Below are 22,474 nucleotides of genomic sequence, written 5' to 3'. Positions count from 1 at the left end.
ATAGCTGACCTCTGTAGCATAGTCAGATGCATACCTGCTGATGGTGTGAGATGTCTGGGTTTGAGTCCCAGGTACGGCATGGGTGTAAAATTTACATACGGCAATTTGAATGCCAATGGAATGATATGATAATTGCATATGAAGAAAATTGACCTATGGCCGTTATGTTTAAGCCATAGGCCACCCCTCTCACCAAAAAAAAAATATATATATCTATATGTCTATGGTGGTGTTGCTAACGACGCTTCTCTCTTTTGTTTATATTTTTAAGACTTGAAGTTTTGGAATAATGTCAAATGTGAGTTGTATGTTAAGTTCCTTAAATCCCTTGGAACTTAAAAATTTTGTGCAGAAATACGTTGAAATTGGAACGATAGATGGAAAAAAATATGTTGGAACAGTGTTCACTGTTGATCCAATAACAACAAGGTTTGTTATTATTAATATTATTAGGTATATCGAGTTATCGTATTTTTCAACCGCCTGACAGGCTGAGTTTATAGTAAACGCGAAATTGCAAGAGCACGAAGGGTAGATGTTGAACGTAGTTGTTAATTGGAATTGTGATAGAAAAATAAAGTAATTTTTATCAGTATATGGAATTAATACTATTTTTACTCCAATATCCTAGGCACTCATCCAAAGCCAACAATTTTCGAAAATATTATTTTATAGTACTACTTGATCCGAAAAATGCATTTAAGTATTTTTTTTGTCACTTATATCTTACAATCTAACCAACTGTTCACACCTGTTTATGTTAATCTAGTTGACTAATCCAATTGTTTATACCATTTTATGGTATGTGGTAATTGGTTACTGTAGGGGTGCCTCATAAGAACAAGGGATTTTTTAATGTATTGTTTTATTTCTAATAATTTAGTTTAGTTAGATGCATTGCTGTATTTAAAGAGCTTCACATGTTATGAAACATTTTAATGTTGGCTTAGGTGCAGTAACATGGGCACCACTAGGCTTAAGTCCAGGTAAATGTTAAATACTACTACTTTTTGGGTAAAAGTATTGTATCATGTATCCTTCATCCTAATGGCATGATCCTGAATATATAAAAAATTGTGATGTAACAATTAATATTATGATAGCATAATCAAATAAAAATCCAAAAACGAATTTTTTTCACTTTTTAAAATTGTTTGTATTGTAAATTATTTTGTTGTGTCCAGGATATTTTGAAATATTAAATTAAAACAGCATTCATCATGTACCACAGGATCAATCATATAGGATCAAGTCATCAGGATCAGGGTATAAAATTGGATACGTGATACTGATAAATGATCACTTTTTCAACCAAATGGGTAATTTTCAAAATAATTGCCTACTTGAGACTTCTTATAGAAAAAAATATAAAATTTTTTGGTAAATCTGTATTGTACGGATTAGCGCTAAAAAAAATCGTACAAATCTGAAATAACTTTCATTATATGCTCTTTTACGTCCTCTTTTCATAACCACCTGCGGAGATAAGAAATTCCAATTACTTTTGGAGATATCGCTGTTCTTATTTTGCAATACAAGACCTATGTAATCATTCGACCTTCGCCATTTTATATTTTGCCGTGTGCGTGTGAATGCCTAAATAACAGAAATTTTCCATTAGGTAAGTTTAGTTACATTATAAATACTTCAAATTAAACGGAAATTAATAATAATATAAATTTATTTTACTTGTATAGTTTTAAGTATTTATAATGTAACTGACCTGAACTAACAAAACGGGACAAAGGTAGATTAGGTCAGGTCAGCTACATTATAAATACATACTTTGAAACTGGACGGACATTAAAAATAATAAAATTAATTTTAATGGTTGTTTAGTTTTAAAGTATTTATAATGTAGCTGACCTAACCTAACAAACCGGAACAAAGGATTAACAGTAGGAACGAACGTAATTTTTTAAAGCATAAAAATTTGAAACGTTAAAAACTCACCTAAGTTGGAGGCGGCCTATTGGTTCATTTGAATATTGGCCTATCACGAACTATCATGTGACAACATTATCAAAAAAAAAAAAACAATTGTGAAAGCCGTGTGAATGTGCAGGTATAGTGAAGTGATTAAAATTTAAAAATTCGATATCTCCAAAAGTAATTGGAATTTCTTATCTCCGCAGGCTGTAATGAAAAGAGGACATAAAAGAGCATATAATAAAAGTTATTACAGATTTTTATAAATTTTTTTTTACAATAATTAAAATTTAAAAATTCGATATCTCCAAAAGTAATTGGAATTTCTTATCTCCGCAGGCGGCATATAATGAAAATTATTTCAGATTTGTACGATTTTTTTTTTTGGCACTAATCCGTACACTACATATTTACCCATATTTATTTTGCATAAGTAGACTGAAGATATTGCCATATGGATTGCTAAATAATACTTTGAAATTACTACACTATCTTGTACATTCTGCATGAGTGTTAACTTTCAACTAAATTTCTGAAGTTTTTTTTAATTGTAAAATAGTAGGTATTGCAGCATTGTATGTTGTGTCAATATATACATGACTACCTTGTTCAAATACGTTGACAGAAAATGGAAATTTTTAAAAAATACGATATCCTTTTATTTTGATAGTAGGAGTGGGAAGTATGCCAAGTATTTGGGTAAATTCTACATATGAGATATCTGTTTCATTAATTTTAAATATAGATCTGTCTTCACCACACACATTTAAGTACATGACTTTTATCTCACCATCGTTTTCTACTTCACTTTGGCAAACACCAATGTACTGAAATGTTTTTTTTCTTCTTGTGCCACTCAAAAACTTCACTAAAACATATGTTCCTTGATGTTTGTCTTCTGCAGTGGGCTGTTGCATAGTTGGAAGATTGTCTGTGTTCTTTGGACTAAGAGTATTATCCAACACACCCTCAACATCGGAATCACTGGAATATATATCATGGTATATAGGGCTGCGTTTATTTTTCGCTACAATCCCTCTGTTACTAGATCTGTTGAAATCACAATGACATGAACCATTTTTTGTGGAGTTTTCAAGAAGGTCTGTAACTTTAACAGTCTTATTCTTAAAGTGGCAGCTACATAACTTTCCAGTTTCCCATTTATTCTCCCTGCAGAAACATGACAGTGGACAATAATGAACTTGACCATTGCTGTTGGTAACAATCTAGTGAATCTCATGAGTTTCTGCAATTGGTTTCAGGTTATCAAGTACAAGTTTTCCGATTTCATTTATTTGCTCTGCTGTAACATAGAAGACTTCAATGTTGCAATTCTTTTTCGAAACAGAGAACAAAGTTTCTGCATCTGGAATGTCATGACCATGTGCAACAAATGAATTAGCTGCCCTCTTAACTTGTAACGTTGCAAGACCCTGCCCTCCTAACTAAATATTTTTCTTTTAAACTTCTTTTTTGTATATGTAAGTATTAATAAGTCAATGTTTTTTGAGTGGTGTATATGTTATGAAACAGTATAATCAGATGTTATGGATATTATTATATGTTATGTGCATGTGCTATGTGTTTTAAGAATCTCCCTGGTATTTTAACAGACATTTTAAATCATTAGTATTTTTTATGTAATTATTCACAAATAAGTAAGTCGCTGTACTAGATTTTTGCCTGTTTTGGCCTACATTTTCAGGTTTTGCTAAATAAGTTGAATTTTGTCAAGTAATTTGTATTATGATTGCTGTTTTTAATTTTCATTAACGTGTTGCATAATAATTACAGGACACGGGACCGTGTCTGGGGTGATGTGTAGAAAGAGAGAGGCATAAGAGGCCTGTAAGTGAGAGAGAGAGAGAGAGAGAAACAGTAATTCCCCTCAGAGAGATAGATAAAGACGGGGATTTCCCCACTGCGTGGGAACTGAGTGATAACTGCTGTCTCACGGTGTGGGAGAGAGAACGAGAATGGGAAGTCCCTGGTTCTATGTACGAAAATCATTTTCATTGTATCTTTGCTGTGTTCTTATTGGCTTGTATTTGTAAGTTTGAATGAAGCGTGCGTGTGATTGGTCGGTGAGGTCATTTCTCTCTGCGTGGAGGGAAGGGTGACATGACTTCGTCAGTAGCTGGTCGATCGCTGCCAGGCGAGGGCGCGTTCGGCGGCTCGCGGTTTTTCGCTATGTGCGGCCGTGTTTGAGGCCGCACAGATTTAGGATATTTCCAGTACAAGGTTATTGAAAGACTTAATCGACGTTATTTTTTTTATTAATTTTCATCGCCCGAGATGTGAGCATTTCTCGACAATGAACAAAATTATTGAAAGTGATTGGATCCAGTGTTTTCGTCTTGCGGACAATAAAAAACTCAAATGAAAAAAAGGAAGAACATCTTATTTTATTTTTGTATGTAACGAACTGTTACAAACTGCAGCACCAATACCATCAGGTGCTCCCTTACCATGGGAAGACTCAAAGAAGGACCATGTTCCACATCTGAAGCCAAGATCAAATAACCTACTAGCGAACAAATAAAAATTCTTCTTTTGTCGGTACTGTGTTGAAGGACCATCAGAGAAAAAAGTGGATGATTGTCACTTGTGGAAATTCCTGTTTTATGAAAGTAAAAACAGGATCTAAGTGTGCCCATATAGCTGCAGGACTATGATCCAAACTTGGAGAAATTAAACAAAATAATATGGGGGTCTCCTTCCTCAATATAAATGACTCCCATTTGAATAGTAGCTTGCTTTCGGGCTGCTCCAAAATGGTAAGTCTGAATCTCTTAATCCCAATTTACATGCGTAATTTTCTGTGAAGTCAATGTGTACAACAGCTTCATTTTCATTTAAATTCTCTTTGCACATTTTATATGCTTTGTTTTGATTCTTAATGTTGAACACATGTTTTTTGAACTTTTTGATGTCATTCTGAAAATCATCTTCCAATTCTTTTAGAGTACCCTACCCGAAACGTTCAGCTTAGCTGCCACTTTTACTTCCACCAAAGTTTTTCCACCGTTCTTTGTTTTTTCCCTTGTTTCTTTCACTGTGTCCCACTTCTGCCAAGTTACCATCTCATCTGCATTTGATGACTGTAAATGAATCGGTACGGTAGTATCTTTACATTTAGAACAAATGTTATACATGCACTGTGCTGATTCTTTGTTACAGGCTATCATTTTGCACAATGCATGAGAATTATCATCATTCAACACATGAAGCTGCTTGAGTTTGGATGCCTTGAATTCAATGTTTTTGTGTTGCTTGCATAGGCAGGTATCTCTGTTTATTTCTGTTGGCTTGCACACAAAAAATGGCCTGCTTCTGCTGAAAGTAGTGTAAGAGATCTTCATTCCAGGATTAGTGTTTGTAAATTTCCCATACAATGTTTTCATTGGAGCAACAAGATACCGTTTCTGTTTTTTTACTTTGTTTCGTGTTACAGTTTCTTTGATTCCGGCAGTACTTCTACTTGCATCATCACTTAGGAAAAAAGTTTGTATTTTTTCTTGTGTTTCCATGTTTTTTTTTATGTTGCTTCAAAACCAGTCTCTTCCTGTCTGCAAGACCGACAGCTTTACCAGCCAAACGTTGAAGATGGTACCATTTCAATAGTCGTGAGGTTACTATCATACCCAAGGTTTTCTTTTCTTTTCTGGACTTTACTTTGGTGTAGAGTTGTTTCAGAGATGATACTAGTGCATTGTGAAAAACAAGGGTACGAGCTACTTTATTCCTTAACCCTGTTTTCTTAATAACTTGTGCTCCGTAGGTTTCCCGTAAGAGTTGTTTTGCTCCTCTTTTAGGAGTTATCTCAAGGTCTTGGGCTTTCTCTGTATTCCTGGTTACCTGTAGTCTTACTAAACATTTCTTGTATTTGTCAGTTTTCTTCTTTTCAGCAAGGAGTTTTAAGTTGAGGTCTTCTATAACCTTGTTCAGCCTAATATTTTCTCTCACACATTTTGACCAGTTACTTTTCACTTGTTTTAGTCCGCGGATTCTGTTTGAAGCAGTGGGAGGAGACTGTGTATCAGGTGTGTCATCTGTGAGGATAGGTATATGCGCCAAAGTTGCTGTTCTCTGTCTTCTATTCCGATCCAGCTGCCTCCATTGTCTTCTCTGTTTCCGTTTTTCTCGCTCTGTCATGTCCCCAATTTTTTTCCGCTTGGCATTCCTAGAAATTAAAAGTCACATTTCAGAAACTTAACATTTAACTCCTAAGAGGGGTAGTGTTATTTTACCCATATTATTTTAATTATCTTACTTGTCTGACTTTCTGTTTAATTTTGTATGCTTCTTTCCTCGAAGGATCTTCACGCCGCTTCTCTCTGTATCTACACTGCTTTTCTGCAGCGGTGAGCTTAGCCTGCATGAAAAAAAAATATATGACTAGACTACAAATATTTACTTCAGTTTATCATTAACAGTATTTAAAATTTTAATTTCCTACGAGTTAAATGGTATTTATAGTTGAATAAGAGGGAAGAATGAACTTTAGTGAAACTACATGTAGACCTAATAGATTTTAAGTACACTATAAGAAATTGTAATTGAGTACAATAAAATCATAACAAATACCACTAAACAATGTTTAATTGCAACACATTATTATTTTTATTTTTTAACATGAAAAAGTATGAATTAAAATTACTGTTTAACACCTCATGAGTGTGACTTGATCTAATGAATGTAACCACCAAAGAAGTAACACTCCTGAGGAGAGACATAACTGTTCTTGATTTGTCAAATAATTCATACCAACTGTTCTATATTCAGTGAAAAAGTGGGGTTATGGGCAATTTAATGTTAAAAAGGATCATTAATTTTATTTATTTAATAAACCTTGGTAACACTCATGATAATAAAAATACTCACCATGTGAAAACCGTATTCTGAAGTTTTCAGAGAAAATAGCTCTCTTGCAGATAAACAAACAGCACCAGTTGAAAGCCAACACAAAATGGCTTCCTCCAAATACACTGTTACATGTTTTTTTTTCCCTGACTGCTTGAGTCATGTGTAACATTCATGAGGTAACACTCATGAGAGAATTTGGGGACAGGACAAAATGAATTGTTTCAGACAATAAACATACACGAAACAACAACACTATCATGTATTATTTAACTGTAGAAATCAAACATCACAGAAAAGTTAGTAAAATATTTTTGTAAGTAATAGTTACTTTTAATTGGCTCAATGAAGATTGAAATTAACTGCAGGGACAGATGAAAAACAATGTTACCTAGTTAAGTAGGACTTGCCGACGACGCAACCGGCTTCGGCGACGATCGAGCAACAAGTGACTTGGTCGACGAGATTACCTTCCCTTGTAAAGGTGAAAACAAGGGAGGCAACCCCGTGGGCCAACTGACCAATCAGCGCACATAATTCCAAAACATGACCATATAAGGAAATTCGTACGGGCACATCACTTGATGCCAGTGCTCGCCCTGATTGGCTGGCTAGTGGTAGCCTCCAGCGACCCTTCCAGACGGTCGCTACAGCTGTGCGTACAACGTGACGCGTAAATCCCGAACACGCATTTACAAAGTGAAAAATAACTTTCTGGCGCCAGAGTGTCGCGCCTGTCCGCTCTTCCTTCTGTACCTTCCAGACTATTCTCAAAATATTACACTAGCAATATCCAATAAAATATAAATTACCCAAAATATTCAAATACAATGTTCAAAATTTAGTAAACAAAGTTGAAATTCATACCATATTAAAAACTTTTGTTTAAAAATGATGTCCTGTAAAATTATAATCTATACTGCTTTAAACAAAACAATTACTGACATTAATTATCAAATATCAAAATTAATTATTATGAACTGGAGTTAACCCTCAAATTAATAATTAAGTATCTCAAGGAAATAAGTATTTTAAGGCTTTCCATGAAATTTAACCAAAGTAATTAATAACAATTCTTAACAACTCTGAACTATCCTTATCTACATATTAAATAATTACTATCTTTCATATCAAAGTTATTCTTAATCAATATTCTTATGACCCAAAAAAAAAATATATGTATATAACAAATCCTCATTGTGCAATGCTACAAACTATTACTTCATTTAAATGGCTTATCTAATCTTTTAATGTTTTATTTATTATTTTATTTGTATCATGCCTGTTGTTAACACAAATACAGACTTACTAGTGTCAAATACAGCACTAATTAAGAATATACATTAGGTGGGCACACTAAATAGGGTAGGCACTATAGCAAGGTTGGCTGATTTAAACCACAATTGATTAGAACCGTGTATTTTATAAAAAAACTAAATTAAAAAATATATATATTTTTAAATAGAATATTTACATACATTTTAATGGTCTAATTACATTCTAAAAACAACAATAGTTTGCTCATAAATGTTTCTTGGGATTTACAGGAACAAATAATTAAGATACGAGTTTTTTTTTTTCAACCTCTGATCGGCTGTAATAAAAATACGGGAATGAATTGGGAAATTATTTTAATGTCAAAAAAAGTACATCTTTACTATATTTTTCCACATAATCACCGTGCCGATTGAGGCATTTGTCGTACCGATGCACCAGCTTTCCAATACCCTCTGCATAAAATGATGCCTCCTGCCTATTCAGCCACATTTTAACAGTGCTCTGCACTTCATCATTGGTGTTGAAGCGTTGTCCTCCAAGCCACTTTTTCAACGTGGGGAATAGGTGATAGTCACTCGGTGCCAAATCCGGACTGTAAGGAGGGTGATCAAAATCTTGCAAGGAGTTGTTGTGTTACGGCGGCACTATGCGGTCGGGCGTTGTCATGAAGCAAGACATCACCAGATGTCAGCATTCCTCTCCGCGTGTTGCGTATCGACTGTCTTAGCCGTCGTAGTGTCGCGCAGTATGCAGCAGCATTGTTTGTTGTCCCTGGCTCCATGAAATCAACCAGTAGCACACCTTGGTGATCCCAGAACACTGTAGCCATATGTTTCTTGGTGCTGAATGTCCGTTTGAACTTTTTCGGCTTGTTTGGAGAATAGGTGTGCATCCACTGTTGTGATTGAAGTTTTGTTTCTTCATTATCGAAATGAATCCATGATTCATCACCTGTCACAATTTGAGTCAAAAAGTGTTTACCATCGTCTGCGTAACGCAGCAAAAATGACAAGGCTGATGCCATTTGCCGCTCCTTGTTGATGTCAGTCAACATCTTGGGTACCCATCGGGCACAGATTTTCCTGTATCTGAGATGGTCTGTAACAATGGCGTATAGGGCTGACCTTGAAATGAGCGGAAATTGTTCAGACATTTCTGAACTCGTGAATCGACGTCTCTCACGAACAACTGCATCAACTCTCCGAGCTGTTTCATCTGTTGCTACCGACTTCCTTCCTTGGCCACCTTCATCATGAACATCAATACGGCCTTCGCGGAATTTCCGACACCACTCTCGCACAACGCCATCGCTCATAAAGTGTTCACCGTACACAACACTCATTCGGCGATGGATTTCTGCTGCAGTGTGCCCTTCTGCCTGTAAGAAACGGATGACTCCACGCAGCTTGCATTTCGCCGTACAGTTTATCGTTGCAGCCATGTTGACATTCCCATAACCAAGCTTCAACTGAGGTGCGAGTTGGCCGCTCCACATGGTTGGTGGAAGGGGGGAAACACTACCAGACGTGTCGATTCGTGTACGAGCGATTAGGGTATCGATTAATGGGCATGCCATGGAGAAATGAAACTGTAATCACACTGCAGGGCACTGTTAAAATGTGGCTGAATAGGCAGGAGGCATCATTTTAGGCAGAGGGTATTGGAAAGCTGGTGCATCGGTACAACAAATGCCTCAATCTGCACGATGATTATGTGGAAAAATAGAGTAAAGATGTACGTTTCTTTTGACATTAAAATAATTTCCCAATTCATTCCCGTTTTTTTATTACAGCCGATCGGAGGTTGAAAAAAAAAACCTCGTACTAATCAAGACCTTATTTAAATTATCTGAATAAGTTGTAAACTATACCCTGCTAAATACTCCTCTAAAATTAAATTAATTAGTAATTGTAGTGAAAAGTGTTAAAAAAAGTAAATTAATTAATTAATTAAAAAAATATCATATTTTGTGGGAAATCTCTGACTGTACTGTAGATTACTTTCTGTGGTTAAGTCCCAGTCAGATGTGCATATTTTCCAGACTTCAGTTCTCCATGTTATAATTTTACTGCTAAATATGAGTGGCAGAAAGCAGGATGTTGTATGGCTTTCATTTGAACATGCTGATAACCAAGAATAACTAACAGAATAATAATCCTGGTTTAAACAAAAAAAGTTTGATTTTTTGTAAAAACCTGGTATACATTACATGCACGATATACATTACTAGCTGCAGTACCTGGCATTGCCCGGGCTGAACACAGGGTGAAGGGGTCCTTTTTCGAAATCAGATGTAAACAGTAATTGTCTTCTTAATTTGAATCTCAAGTGAGAAAAATAATTTCTATCACTGGCAGAACCCGGCAGACGTTTTGCCAGTGTATTGTTATTTACTTCTATACATCTAAAAGTTGGTGGTCTGTATGTAATACGTATGGACTCTATAAAGCACTATAGATTAAGTGGAAAAGTAAAAGATTTCTGATATTGAAAAGATTCCATTATCTAGCTAATGCTCGGCATGCTTACAATGCCTCATTCAGTTTTGTTTTGAAATATGTTTGAAGTAGTTACACACATACAAATCATCTATCCATCTTCCTCTCTCTCTCTCTCTCTCTCTCTCTCTCTCTCTCTCTATATATATATATATATATATATATATATATATATATATATATACATACATACATACATACATACATACATATATATACATACATACATACATACATACATACATACATACATATCTATGTATCTCTCTATATCTACATATACATCTATACCTCCCACTATCTATCTCTTCTATATACCAATCTCCATATAGCTCTGTACATCTATGTATATCTCTTTAACTCCATTTCATTATCTATATATCTCTCTATCTCAACCTCTCTCTCCATCTCTCTCTATCTTACTCTATATCTATCACTCTATCTTTGTCTCTCTTTTATATTTAATTAAATTGTGTCATACTCATACATGCTCACTTGATACAACGCAAACAGACGAATTGCCGCTATATAATATGAAATAAACACATTTTATGAAATGACTCTCGGGCTACCTATTGTTTATATCACACACAAACTGAAATGTCTCTGTATTTTATTTAGTTCAATTCTGTGAATTATAGCTGTTTCTGTTTAATTAATTTCATTTCTGTAATGTGTGTGCACTCATACACTGAAAACACGGGAACTGCAGCTAAACTATATGAAATACACACATTTTTTGAAACAATTCGTGCTCCCAACTATTGCAAAATAGTTGTACCTTTGAATATATATACTGTATAGAAGTCGCGAGTGGATAGGATTTAATCTACGTTTTTTAGAAGCGTATGAGAGCAGCTTGGGAACTTCACCGCTGCAGTGCGCTGCCGTAACGCCCTGTATCGTCTTAGTTATTATTTACACGTTAGAGCGCAGCCCTGTCGCCCGCTGTCATTCACCGCACCCCCCACCCATCATTCACTGCAGCTCAATGTCGTTCAACGGGAGGGGGAAGGGGTGTTTGAAGAGTTCAACACTTGTCCGCTAGGGACCACCACAAGTCGATGCCCTAGAGATGGTGGCGATTTCGGCGGTGAATTAACCAACTACCTCAAAACCGTATTAGAAATTTTAACCTGGGCTGGCGACTTCTATACAGTATATATATTCAAAGGTTGTACCCTCTCAGAAACCTTTGCAGGCATGCGCATAACAACTCACCAAAATTTCATCGCAATCGGATGAATGATATAAAAACGCAAAAGGCACAAACAAACAAAAATTCAAGACATGAGAAACGCAACAAATGATGGCGTGTGACTTCAGCCGGGGCTTCGCCCCACGAGCCTGATCATCCTCCGTTCCCTTTCCCAACACCTTTCCTACCCGGCATTTGTGTCGTAACGTACGTAGCCGTGTGCGATTCAAACTGCGCGCCATGAACTACAGCAAGAGGGCGCTTAGCTGCAGTGCGCCGCACCCCTAAATATGTTAATTAATATTGTAACCCTTTTTCTTTCCGCCCCAAAACAGTGTAACGATGATTATGCATGTATGTGTTTTTAATTAATAACTTCATGATCTGTTGTTATTTTTTATAAGTCCAAGCACGAACCCGGACGCTCCCTAGCGGGCGATGGAGGAACTAGCATGAAACTCATTTGAACCCTCTTTTATGTTTATGAGTAATTATTACAGACGGTCTGGACATGGAAGTAATCTAATAATTATTGTAAAATTAGTTATGTATTTTCTAAGAGTAACCCGGGGCACGCTACAGCAAAGTTGTAACGGTAATTGTGTTCGGCGCGAAGGGCGCCATGTTGCCACCCGCAAGCCATGAGCTCATCCCAGTCTGTCTCTGCAGACACCCCGAGGACATCACCGTTGGTTCACCGAGTAGTAATTCTGTAACTTAATTTATTCAAATCACTTTCTTTTTCATCCTCGGGGCCTCTCTCGGTCGGAGAGACTGCTTAAGTAATAATTATTCACTCCTCGGAGTTTTTATCTCACCGGTGTAACGGCTTGGGGCGGCCACGTGCGTGGTTCGCCTCCTCACCTAATCGGATTCGTGCCTCGGGCGTTTTACAGTTTTATCAGTGGAGGATCGTGTAAGGACGTGTGCCGTGAGTAGAATAAAAGCCAATTAACTGTGTTACGTGTTTTTGTGTTCGGGGGGCCACATGGGTTCCTAACCTGGCCAGCGGCGTGTGGGACGCCCTGTGAGCCCACTGCGGATTAGAAGCGTGCCTGACGCTGAGAGCGGGCTTGGGTAGGGACAGGAGCTGCGTATAACATTTTGAGGGCTAATATCTCATCGCACACGGGCCACGTAACGCCCTGAGTAGAGTCTTTCAGCCGGGTCCACGTGCCCACTCACGTGGTGGCGCCCATTAATTCCTTCCGATATTCACATCTCAACACCGGTACGCCCTCACGTGTTTAAAATTCAAGGCAACTCTATCTGTTGACGAAGTTAAGAACTAAACTGTTATTAGCACCTTTATTTTGCTAGCCGCCGCGATCTCCACTAAGTGGACTGATCGCACCAAGGAGAAGAATATGAATTGCCAGACCTTACTATGTGCATGATCGTGTGTCAGACATAGAGAAATGACACTCACTCACTATTTGTATGTCTATGACCTATGATTTTTTCTGTTATAAAATGAAATTATGACTTTTTCACTCCCTTAGGAATGGAATTTCATATTAATATAATATGTGGTCTATGTGTTAATCCAGGTTATGAGCTAGCCGTAGGCCAAATTTCATTCAATTTCGTTTTGCCGTTATTGCGCGATTGAGTAACAAACATACAAACATACAAACTCACATTCACATTAATAATATTAGTAAGGAAGGACTACCAACAAGTAGGGCACCACATACAGAGCAAGACAATACAAACATTACAAGTCAATGTCACAACTAAGCAGACACAAATTAACACAAGCCGACATAAAAATCAGGTAACACACTTTAACACAAGACATACTCCGGTAATATGTGAAATTAGAAATACATAATAGTAATTTATAAAAACCGGAACACACATTACTCATGTTTAGATGACATATAGTTTGTTTCAAACATGACTGTTTTTGACAAGTATGCAGAAGAATTTTATTTATCATTACACTTATTGTCTTTAACTTAGCTCCATGTTTCATCAGTTTAAATAGACAAAATGTTTAGGTCTTAGCTCACCAAATTAGTGCATCTTGAACAGCTGATACATTGTGTTTAGGTTACCACTAAAAATCAATAGTGTTTGAACATTCAATTTGTTATGCTACTAACTGCTGTTTTTCTACCTTTTACTTTAACCAGAACTTAAGATTTTCTAGTCATCCTGATACCATAAATTCATTAAATTTCTTAGGAAAAATAGTTAAAATTTTGATCTTACACTTCTGCTCTCTTTTTGTTTAAACTTAATTTTTAATTTAAGAATTTCTGATAGTGGGTCATCTTTTTTCTTCAGTTTCATTGTCTTATGTCCAATTGTGCTTTTTGAATTTTCAAGTATTCTTTTGCAGTAGCCTGATCTCAGCAACAATGTCCTGCCACCTTGCAAGGGATTCACAGGGCCACAAGCACTCTAGCTACATTCCAAGAAATGTATAGAGACTCAAAAGCTTGGCACTCTGTGAGGAAGAATTTTGGGATTCACTGGGCCCCGGGTGCTCTGGCTAAATTCTAAGAAATGACATGGCATCTTACGATGGAAGTGGTTGTGATTCTCAGTGACACAGGTGATCTGGGTATATTCGAGAAATGTCGAGATACTCAGCAGATAAATCCTGGTTACCATGGAGGGAGGGGGTTGTGATACTAAGAGCCATGGATGCTCTGGCTGCATTCAAAGAAATGCCAGATTACTCAGCAGATATATCCTGGCATCCTGTGAGGGAGGGGATTGGCATTCTCAGGTCCATGGGTGCTCTGGCTATATTCTAGAAATGTCCAGAGACTGAGCAGATGTCATGGCACCCTGGGATGGAGGGGGTTGTGTATCTCGGAGGCACGGGTGCTCTGACTACATTCAAAGAAATGTCCTGAGACTGAGAAGATATGTCCTGGCACCCTACAAGGGAGGGGGTTATTATTTTCTAGGGCCCAGGTGCTGTGGCTACATTCCAAGAAATGTCCGGTGATTTAACAGAGATGTCCTAGTACCCTGTGAGGGAGAATGTTTCGCTTCACAATACCAGAAGGGCTGTGGCTAGAGACTGGCATTGATTGTGTGTGTGTGTGTGTGGGGGGGGGGATTCTCAGGGGTACGGGCACTGCGTCTATATTCCAAAAATTTTCATGAGACTCAGAAGTTATGTTTTGGCAACCTTGTGATGGAGGTGTTGAAATTCACACGTCTACAAGCACTGTGGATACATCCCAGGAAACAACAAGGCGACTTCCGTAATGTCTTGGTATCCTGTGAGAGAGGGGGTTGCAATTCACATGGCCGTGAGCGGTATTGCCATATTTCAAAAACCATTCAAAGACTCAGCGAAGATGTTCCTAATGAAACTACTTGGAAAACTTACAAAAAAACCTGAAATTAAAATTTACCACGAGAGTGCTAACCTATGAAGTCTTTGTTTATCTCTGCAAGGTTTACCATCAATCATAGTGTTACAGCACTGCTCATAAATCAAACTAAAGCAGATAGAATGTTAATCACGCTAAATGCTACCATTTTTGTTACGTTGAGGCAGTGTAGGTAAATCGGATTAAATACATAAATATTATCATTAACATTACACACTGCTGTAACTGTGGATCTTTTAGTTTCACAAAGACATGAGGAATGAACAGAAACAAGGTGTGATTCCGGCTGAACATAATTACTCCATATTTATTTAAATGTTGAAACTTATAACAGTTGACTGAGAGACAAATGTATAACAGATATTAAAATATGTTAAAATACAATTTCAATTACATAATTAAAAGAGCTCTCGGATATGTTAAAAAATATGGGCTGGCCCTAAATTAATTATTAAAGGTTTCACTTAATATAAACAAACAAACTCAATTAAATTTTAAAAAAATACAGTGGCATAAACAATCCCAATTCAGATGGTGAAAGTCCAGAACGCAAGTTTTATATAGCTCTTATTTTTCTTCGAACGTAGTAATTTAAATGATGTTCCAAAAGGTTCATAAATACTGTAGGACCGGAGGTCTGATGTTCGCTGGCCGAAGTTCAGCAGTCAACATGGTGTCAGGGCGCCTGTTTGTTGGAGAGGAAGTGTGCGAAAATTCTGCTAGTTCCGCATCCGGCTCTTGGACCCTGTCTGTGAACAGTCCGAATCAAACATGATCAGAACTGGTACACAGACAGTTAGCAAACTAGGCAGAAAATGCCCGCAAAAAGATAAGGGGAGGTCGGGGAATAAGGCTGATAGTAACTCACCAGACAGGGAAGTTGGCTTCTAGGGTCTGAAGCGTAGCACGTCCAGATCTGAAAATCGCGGAAACGCAGGAGTCACGGGCGTTTCCATAATTTCAAAAAAAAAAAAAAAAAAAAAAAAAAATAACTACTATGCTGTGTACTGTACAGAGGGACTAAACTACTTGAAGAATTTATAGGGATAGCATCCCTTGTCTAATTGACTACATCATCGGTTACGGCCGGACAGAAGTCTTGTTGTGCATCTCGCCAATCCGCCGATAACCTAAAACAGTCCGTCTGGAGGGGCCGCGTCTCGTAATTAAATGGAATAACTCAATCAAAAGATGGGTTGGGGGGGGGGGGGGGGGAGACTTGGGCGTCCGGACCGAAAGGTTCCGAAGTTCTCCGAGTGGGAATCACAAAAAAAACTCCGACTTCGATATCTCGAAGTTGGTAGCACTGGCCGATTTTAGCGCTACCTGTTGAGGGGTGTCTGAAACAAAAAGGGATCGACTCGCCCGAGACATCTGCTACAGCCTGGGGCTAATGGCACAGTCAGTGCTGCTCTCTGGCGGCAAGAAAGAGGAAGGTTAGCAATGTCGTCACAAGGTGTCGCGGGCGTTAGCTCCACTAGCTGGCGACAAGTGAAGAAGTTGCTATTTCTGCCGCTAGATGTTGTGTGTGGTCCATATTTGCACATATTTTTTCTGTGGCAAATCGTCCTTGAAGTAGGCCACTGCCTGGCGAGTTCACATCAGGGCAATAATCCAGGGCTAAATTCTGAGAACCAAACTGGGGGGTGAGGGTGGACAAAAAAAACAACAAGACTGGGAAAACGCGTCCTAACGTGACTTTCTATGTGTGGACCTAAGACGTGTGCGTGATGGGAAGAGCTGTTGTAAGCTCGTCTCTGAGAAATGGTAACAACTCGTCCAGAGCTGTTGTGTGCAAATTTAGTCATGCAGGGAAATAATATTACAGGCCCCGGGCGTGACTGCAAGCGGGAGAAATGTCATCCAGGCTGCTAACGTCGTCTTAGACTTGCAAAAGATCAGATTGGCCCCTGAGAAAAGGTGTCTTGGTCCACTGTAGCAAAGTTTAACTAAGTAGTGTACACCAGCTTAACAAAGTGTAAATCACCCTTTTGTAACCAAATTATATGAAAAATAAAATTTCCAAAAATAACTTACAATTATAATAAAAATTTAAAAAAAAAGTGCCGAAGTACCTAATTTCCGGCACAATAGTCTTCTCCAATTAACTAAATAACCAACCATGAATGACTTAATTTAATGTGTTCCTTCAGTCAACATATTCTATCCGTCGGTTTCCTTCTCTGTACATTGCCGTTAGTTACCTTACCTATAGTTACACGGGAGGTGGGGACTAGTAGTTTAGTTGTACAAGTATACATAATGTTACGTAAACACACAACTCGGATGCCATTTCCATTGCCTCAAGGCAGCGGCAATACCAATCGTTCACCACCCACCAACCTTGCAGAATTGTGAGACGTGGCTTGCATTGTGTTGCAGCATCATCCTGATGAACCAGGAGGAAGGCAAGGTGGGACTGTCACTGTTCCCCGGGCAGAACATCGAGTCGCTGGAGCTGCGCACGAGCGGCTGTGTGCCGGACCTGGAGCACTTGTTCCCGAGCGGGGGCGCGACCTGCAACACGGAGGAGGTGGAGAGCCGCGCGGCCAGGCTGGTGGCCTGGCTGGTGCAGAACAGGGTCCCCGTCAGGCAGGACGGGCCGGTGCTGCGGCTGGAGGACGTGCTGGAGATACACCCTCCGTACGGCGCCGGCCAGTGCTACAGCACCAACGAGACGGTGCTCTCCAGGGTGCAGGTGCTGGTGTCCGGCATGCCCGAGCCCCAGCCCGACAGTTGACTCCTTGCTTCCCATTTTTATTAATAATCTGAATTAACTTTCAACTATTTATGTCTTATTATTTATTCAGACACCTTGTCAATTATCAGGTACGCAAATGCTAGTAAAGTCATGTTAATATAGCTCAGCAATAGTGTATACAGGACGAATAGAAATCACTCACAAGATACTTTGCAATAGGTTATGTTGTAAACAATTTAGAAGCACTTTTTTTTTTGTACATGGACCTGGGCCGATGGTGATTGTTCACTTGTGCCTTTTTTAATTCATGTGCAAAATTTTTTGTATGCCTGGCCTGATTGTCATCATTGTCGGTGTACAGTTGGAAGTGCGAGGAAGCACACTGCATCAGACTTCCTGACAAAATATCCACACGTCTTCCTTGCCATTGACCACGTTCAAAAGTACAGCACTCCTAAAATTTCTACAAGACTTAGTTTTGTCAAATATTTTATAGCTGTAGTTAGATTAAATATATTTTCACCAATCACTTTCAAACTTAATTTTATTAATGGTGTGACAAAAATTACTTTTGTTTCCAGATGCTTAAAAAACAAATTTCCTGCCAAGCTATCTTTAATTTACTGATGCATAATTGTGGCACCCTAACTCCTTTTAATATTTATACCGCCTTTACATACTGGCTGCTTTTACAATGTGTGTTTTTACCACTTCTGGGATCTTATTTATTTTATCTCATACATTTTTAATTTTTTGATCATTAGGTGATTGCCAACAGCTTAATGCCATTTGATGATGAGCACCATGAGGAAGGTTTGTCTAGGAACTGCACTTGCATTCCACTGGAGTGGAGGTGCAAGCTACTGTGCAGTGCAGAATCCCGGGAAGCAACACATGACCTTGAATGTGAGCCGGACTTGCTGCGAATATCTGGATAGTTGTAATTGGCAGTGTGAAAAACTAAACGTGGTGTACTTAGTATAGTTAAGCAATCAAAGTAAATTGAAAATGAATAAGATCCGGAAGGGGTCGCTGTCAAATGTAGGTTAGACTGGGACCCAATTCTTTAAACAGTTGGAAAGGACACCAGCACACAGTAGTTTTGCTTAGGACAGGTTGATGTGGTCATGATTGTGATCAGTTTTTTGGCAGTCAAATTGACAGCCAACACAGTGTTCGCATTTTCTGAACGGGTGCAGGAAAAGGGGAAATCTCGTCCTCTGCTCTACGTCTGGTCGAGGCTGCCGGCAGTAAGCGTTAGTCACATGTGCTCGTCTTTAAACCTGCATGCCAGTGCACTGCTAATTGTCCTCAGGGTGTCCAGATATGCAGGCGGCCAGTTACCTCCGCCGGAACTGTTAGTGGCTAGCAGCTGTATCACTGCATGTAGAGAGCTCGTTGTCTCCCGGAGACACCCCGAGCGCACCCGGTCATGGCTGCTCGCGTCACGTAGACGAGCCATCAGGCAGTTGGTCGATGCAGGGGCCATGTGTCACCTCTGCCTTACATCATTTCAGTGTTAACAACAGATCAATCATCTAACTTATTGAAAGTTCATCATGTTCAATATTGTGTCTATGAAAATCATCAATTATTTGACTGGTTTTCCAAAATTATATTGGTGTGGAGCAGATTTTTAAATAGAATGCTGGTTCCATATAGAGTTTTACGCCAGGAGATGTGTGAATTGGAATGGAATGTTTTCAGTCTATTTAATCCTAATAGCATATTAGACAAATTGTTTATTCAAATAAACTGCCCCACATGAAAGCAGCCGGAGTTTCTATCTAGAAATTTAGTTATGGCGAGGAGAGAGGAGGCAGGGGAGACTATGACAGGAGTTTTAAGAGTTGAGTAATGTGATGTAGTCGTCAGAACATTTAGGGTATGATTCCTTATTTTTGTTTTCTTTTGACCACGACAAAAAGTGTTTGATCTAAAAACTGTGAAATATTTTATTTGTGAAATATTCACCCTCATAAAATAAATCGTTATCTTAATGCACATTCAATCTTTCCCATAAGAAGCTACTGAGCATAGACTGTGCGTGTGAATTATGCTAAAATTTATTACGTGTGTGGCTTGGTGCTCATGATTTGATTTTTGCTAAAATAAGTATAACTTGCCCTTCTTTGGTAATTTTTGTTTGTTTTAATAACCCATTGAAAACAGAATTTTAGCTGGTCACTTATACTATTTTTATAATTCCTTAGGTATATTCTGTTATAAAGTTTTAGTTTGGTGAAAAAACTTCCTTGTTTATGGATAAACTAGTTTTATTTTAACAAATAATATAATTGTTTTTGTAACATGTGATTATACATCCATATTGAATAACACAACACAGTGAGTGGTTTATTACTGTAGGTCTATGTATCTTTAGCATTTACACTAACTTAGCAGATTCTCCACAGTTCTGGATCATCCACAGCATCACTTTTCAGCAACATGGATAATTGAGAGTTTAAAATATTGGTAAAGGCATGGTTTTGTTAATTATAATATATTTTTTTGTTCCCTCCTCCCAAAAATGAACCTGCACTGCGCTCGGTTTTTCCAGTACCCTTGACAACATCACAATGCATCAGCAATGAGAAAAGGAGGTGACCCTCTCCTCCACGTTGCAGTTCTTGACAAGACATCGTTAGAAGAGAGGGAGAGGGGTTGTGGATGGTAGATTACCAGCTCTGCACTTGTCAACTTTTACTGCTTTACCTAAGAACCTGTGAACTATTAGCCATCTGTTTTGAACGCAACTGGGTTGCGGGTATTAACAAGTACACAGTTCCAGCCCAGTAAGGACGAGACTTATGCAGTTAGGTGCTAGACATTGTTTCACAACAGCTCTTGACAGAGGTTATTGAGGCGGTCTATGTAGCAGTCTAGAGAATCACACGGCAATAGCATCCTATTGCCAAGTACATGGCTTCTTCATTCAGACTCGCCTCTGGCCCAACCTTGCTACCTCATATCCTCTTGAGAATTCCAACAGACTTTATAGCCTTAAATACACATATACCATTCTCCACAGATACCTGGTTTCTTAAAGAATGAAAATATTTCAAAGTTGTTGCAATCAAATAGAGATATGTTAGTTTATCATCATGAGCATTTTTTTTTGTCAAAATAAATGTGTTTGTACTAATTTAATTTTCCTAGTAATTTACTTACTTTACAATAAAAACTCTAGTACCACTCTTACTATAACCTTGATATATCTTCCATTATAACTTAGTTTCTTTGACTCAAAACAGGGGATTATCTCTACATATGTGAGGTCACATTTCCACCGAGAATCTTGATAGCAGCAAAATCACTACGAAGTCGTAAAGCCCAAGCATAGAGGTACAATGCATACAGTGAAACCACAATATAAAGGATCTCTCACTTAAAGTATATATATTTTCAGGTCCCAACAAGATGTTAACTTTACATATAGTGAACTTTTACTAAATGTAATTTTCATTACTAAGTACCAAAAAGGTGGGATTTTCAGGATATCAAATACCTTACAGCAATATTTGAATGTACAATAATTGAGTGGAGTAACCAGTAAATACAAACAAGTCCGGTGATGCGAATAGCAGATGCCTAGCTCTTATCAGGGGTAAGCATTCTACCCAATTTTAATAGAATGTATTTTTTTTATCTTAAATAAAATGAATGTGTGTTTGTCTTCTATTTTGTTCATTTTCTATGCTTTTGCCTAGCGTTCTTCCGATTGAGTTGAAACTTTGCACACTTGACCTTCGAAACATGAGGAAAGTACTGTATAAATGAGATTTCAAAAACCTACCACCATCATCTGTTCCTACCCCTTAAAACAAAACTTCAACACTACTTGATGAATTTATTTTTTCTCTTGGAATTCAAAATAAGGGTAAACTTACTGTCTATAATTTATTCCTAATTATTTCTACATTAAATAAAATAAACACACCCATCTCCTTTTCTCACCCCCTCCTAAAACAGAATATTTGTACTTTTTGATGAAATTTAGCACACTTTGCATTTAAATTAAAGGGGTAATTACTGTCAACTGATTTATAAAAAGGGGAATCTCAAAAAACCAGCCCCCATTCCCCTTTCCCACACTTTAAGGCAGAAATTTGGTTTTCTTGATGAAAACATGCACAAAAGACATTCAAAATGAGAAAGTTACTGTTTAACTTATAATTTAGGAAAATGTGTAAGATTACTGCCTACATGAGATTTTGGAAAACCACCCCAACTCCTTTTTTTCATCCTTAAAACATAATGTTGGTACCTACAAATAAAATTAAGTACAATAAATGTTAAAAACAAGAGGAAATATATTTGCATCATCTGATTTAAAAATAGCAACCCCCATCTTTCTGCTGACCTGAAGTTTCAGAAATTGTGTCACCCTTTAATAACCCTTAAAACATGATTTCATTATTCTTTATTAAATTTTGCACACTTGATGATTGAATTTTAAATAAAATTACTGTTAAACCTACCCTTCTTCCTGGCTAGATGAAATTTAGAAATAACTACCCCCATTCCACTTTACAATCTCATTAAGCAGATTTTTGGCTCTCCTTGATGAAATTTTTAACATTTCACATACAAACTGAGGGGAATTTATCTTCACCAACATCCAATTTAAGAAAAAGAAGTTCACTGT

At 37.8% G+C, this 22,474-nt stretch overlaps 1 protein-coding gene across 4 annotated transcripts; it reads left to right on the top strand.

Moving 5' to 3' along the window:
* Positions 1 to 210: 210 nt before the first annotated feature.
* On the top strand, positions 211 to 21,507 carry LOC134531060 (gem-associated protein 6-like). 4 transcript variants are annotated; one of them, XM_063366577.1, is made up of 4 exons: positions 216 to 298; positions 17,508 to 17,823; positions 18,591 to 18,732; positions 20,387 to 21,507. In XM_063366577.1, exons 2-4 carry the CDS (start codon positions 17,518 to 17,520, stop codon positions 20,431 to 20,433), a joined length of 495 nt encoding a protein of 164 aa, XP_063222647.1. In that variant the 5' UTR covers positions 216 to 298; positions 17,508 to 17,517; the 3' UTR covers positions 20,434 to 21,507. The 4 variants fall into 4 exon arrangements, with proteins under 4 accessions (XP_063222646.1, XP_063222647.1, XP_063222645.1 ...); XM_063366575.1 differs by having other exon boundaries at positions 227 to 429; XM_063366578.1 differs by lacking the exon at positions 18,591 to 18,732 and having other exon boundaries at positions 229 to 429.
* The last annotated feature ends 967 nt before the right edge of the window (positions 21,508 to 22,474 follow it).

This window comes from Bacillus rossius, chromosome 3, assembly GCF_032445375.1.
Source record: "Bacillus rossius redtenbacheri isolate Brsri chromosome 3, Brsri_v3, whole genome shotgun sequence".
NCBI classification, from domain to species: domain Eukaryota; kingdom Metazoa; phylum Arthropoda; class Insecta; order Phasmatodea; family Bacillidae; genus Bacillus; species Bacillus rossius.
This window is presented reverse-complemented; position numbering and strand designations above follow the sequence as displayed.

Coding starts and splice junctions, on each gene's coding strand:
- LOC134531060 (XM_063366575.1), top strand. CDS start 290: ATGTCAAATGTGAGTTGTATGTTAAGTTCCTTAAATCCCTTGGAACTT. Junction 430..17,507: donor GTTGATCCAATAACAACAAG/GTTTGTTATTAT, acceptor ATTGTGTTGCAG/CATCATCCTGATGAACCAGG. Junction 17,824..18,590: donor CGGTGCTCTCCAGGGTGCAG/GTGCTGGTGTCC, acceptor TTTGATCATTAG/GTGATTGCCAACAGCTTAAT.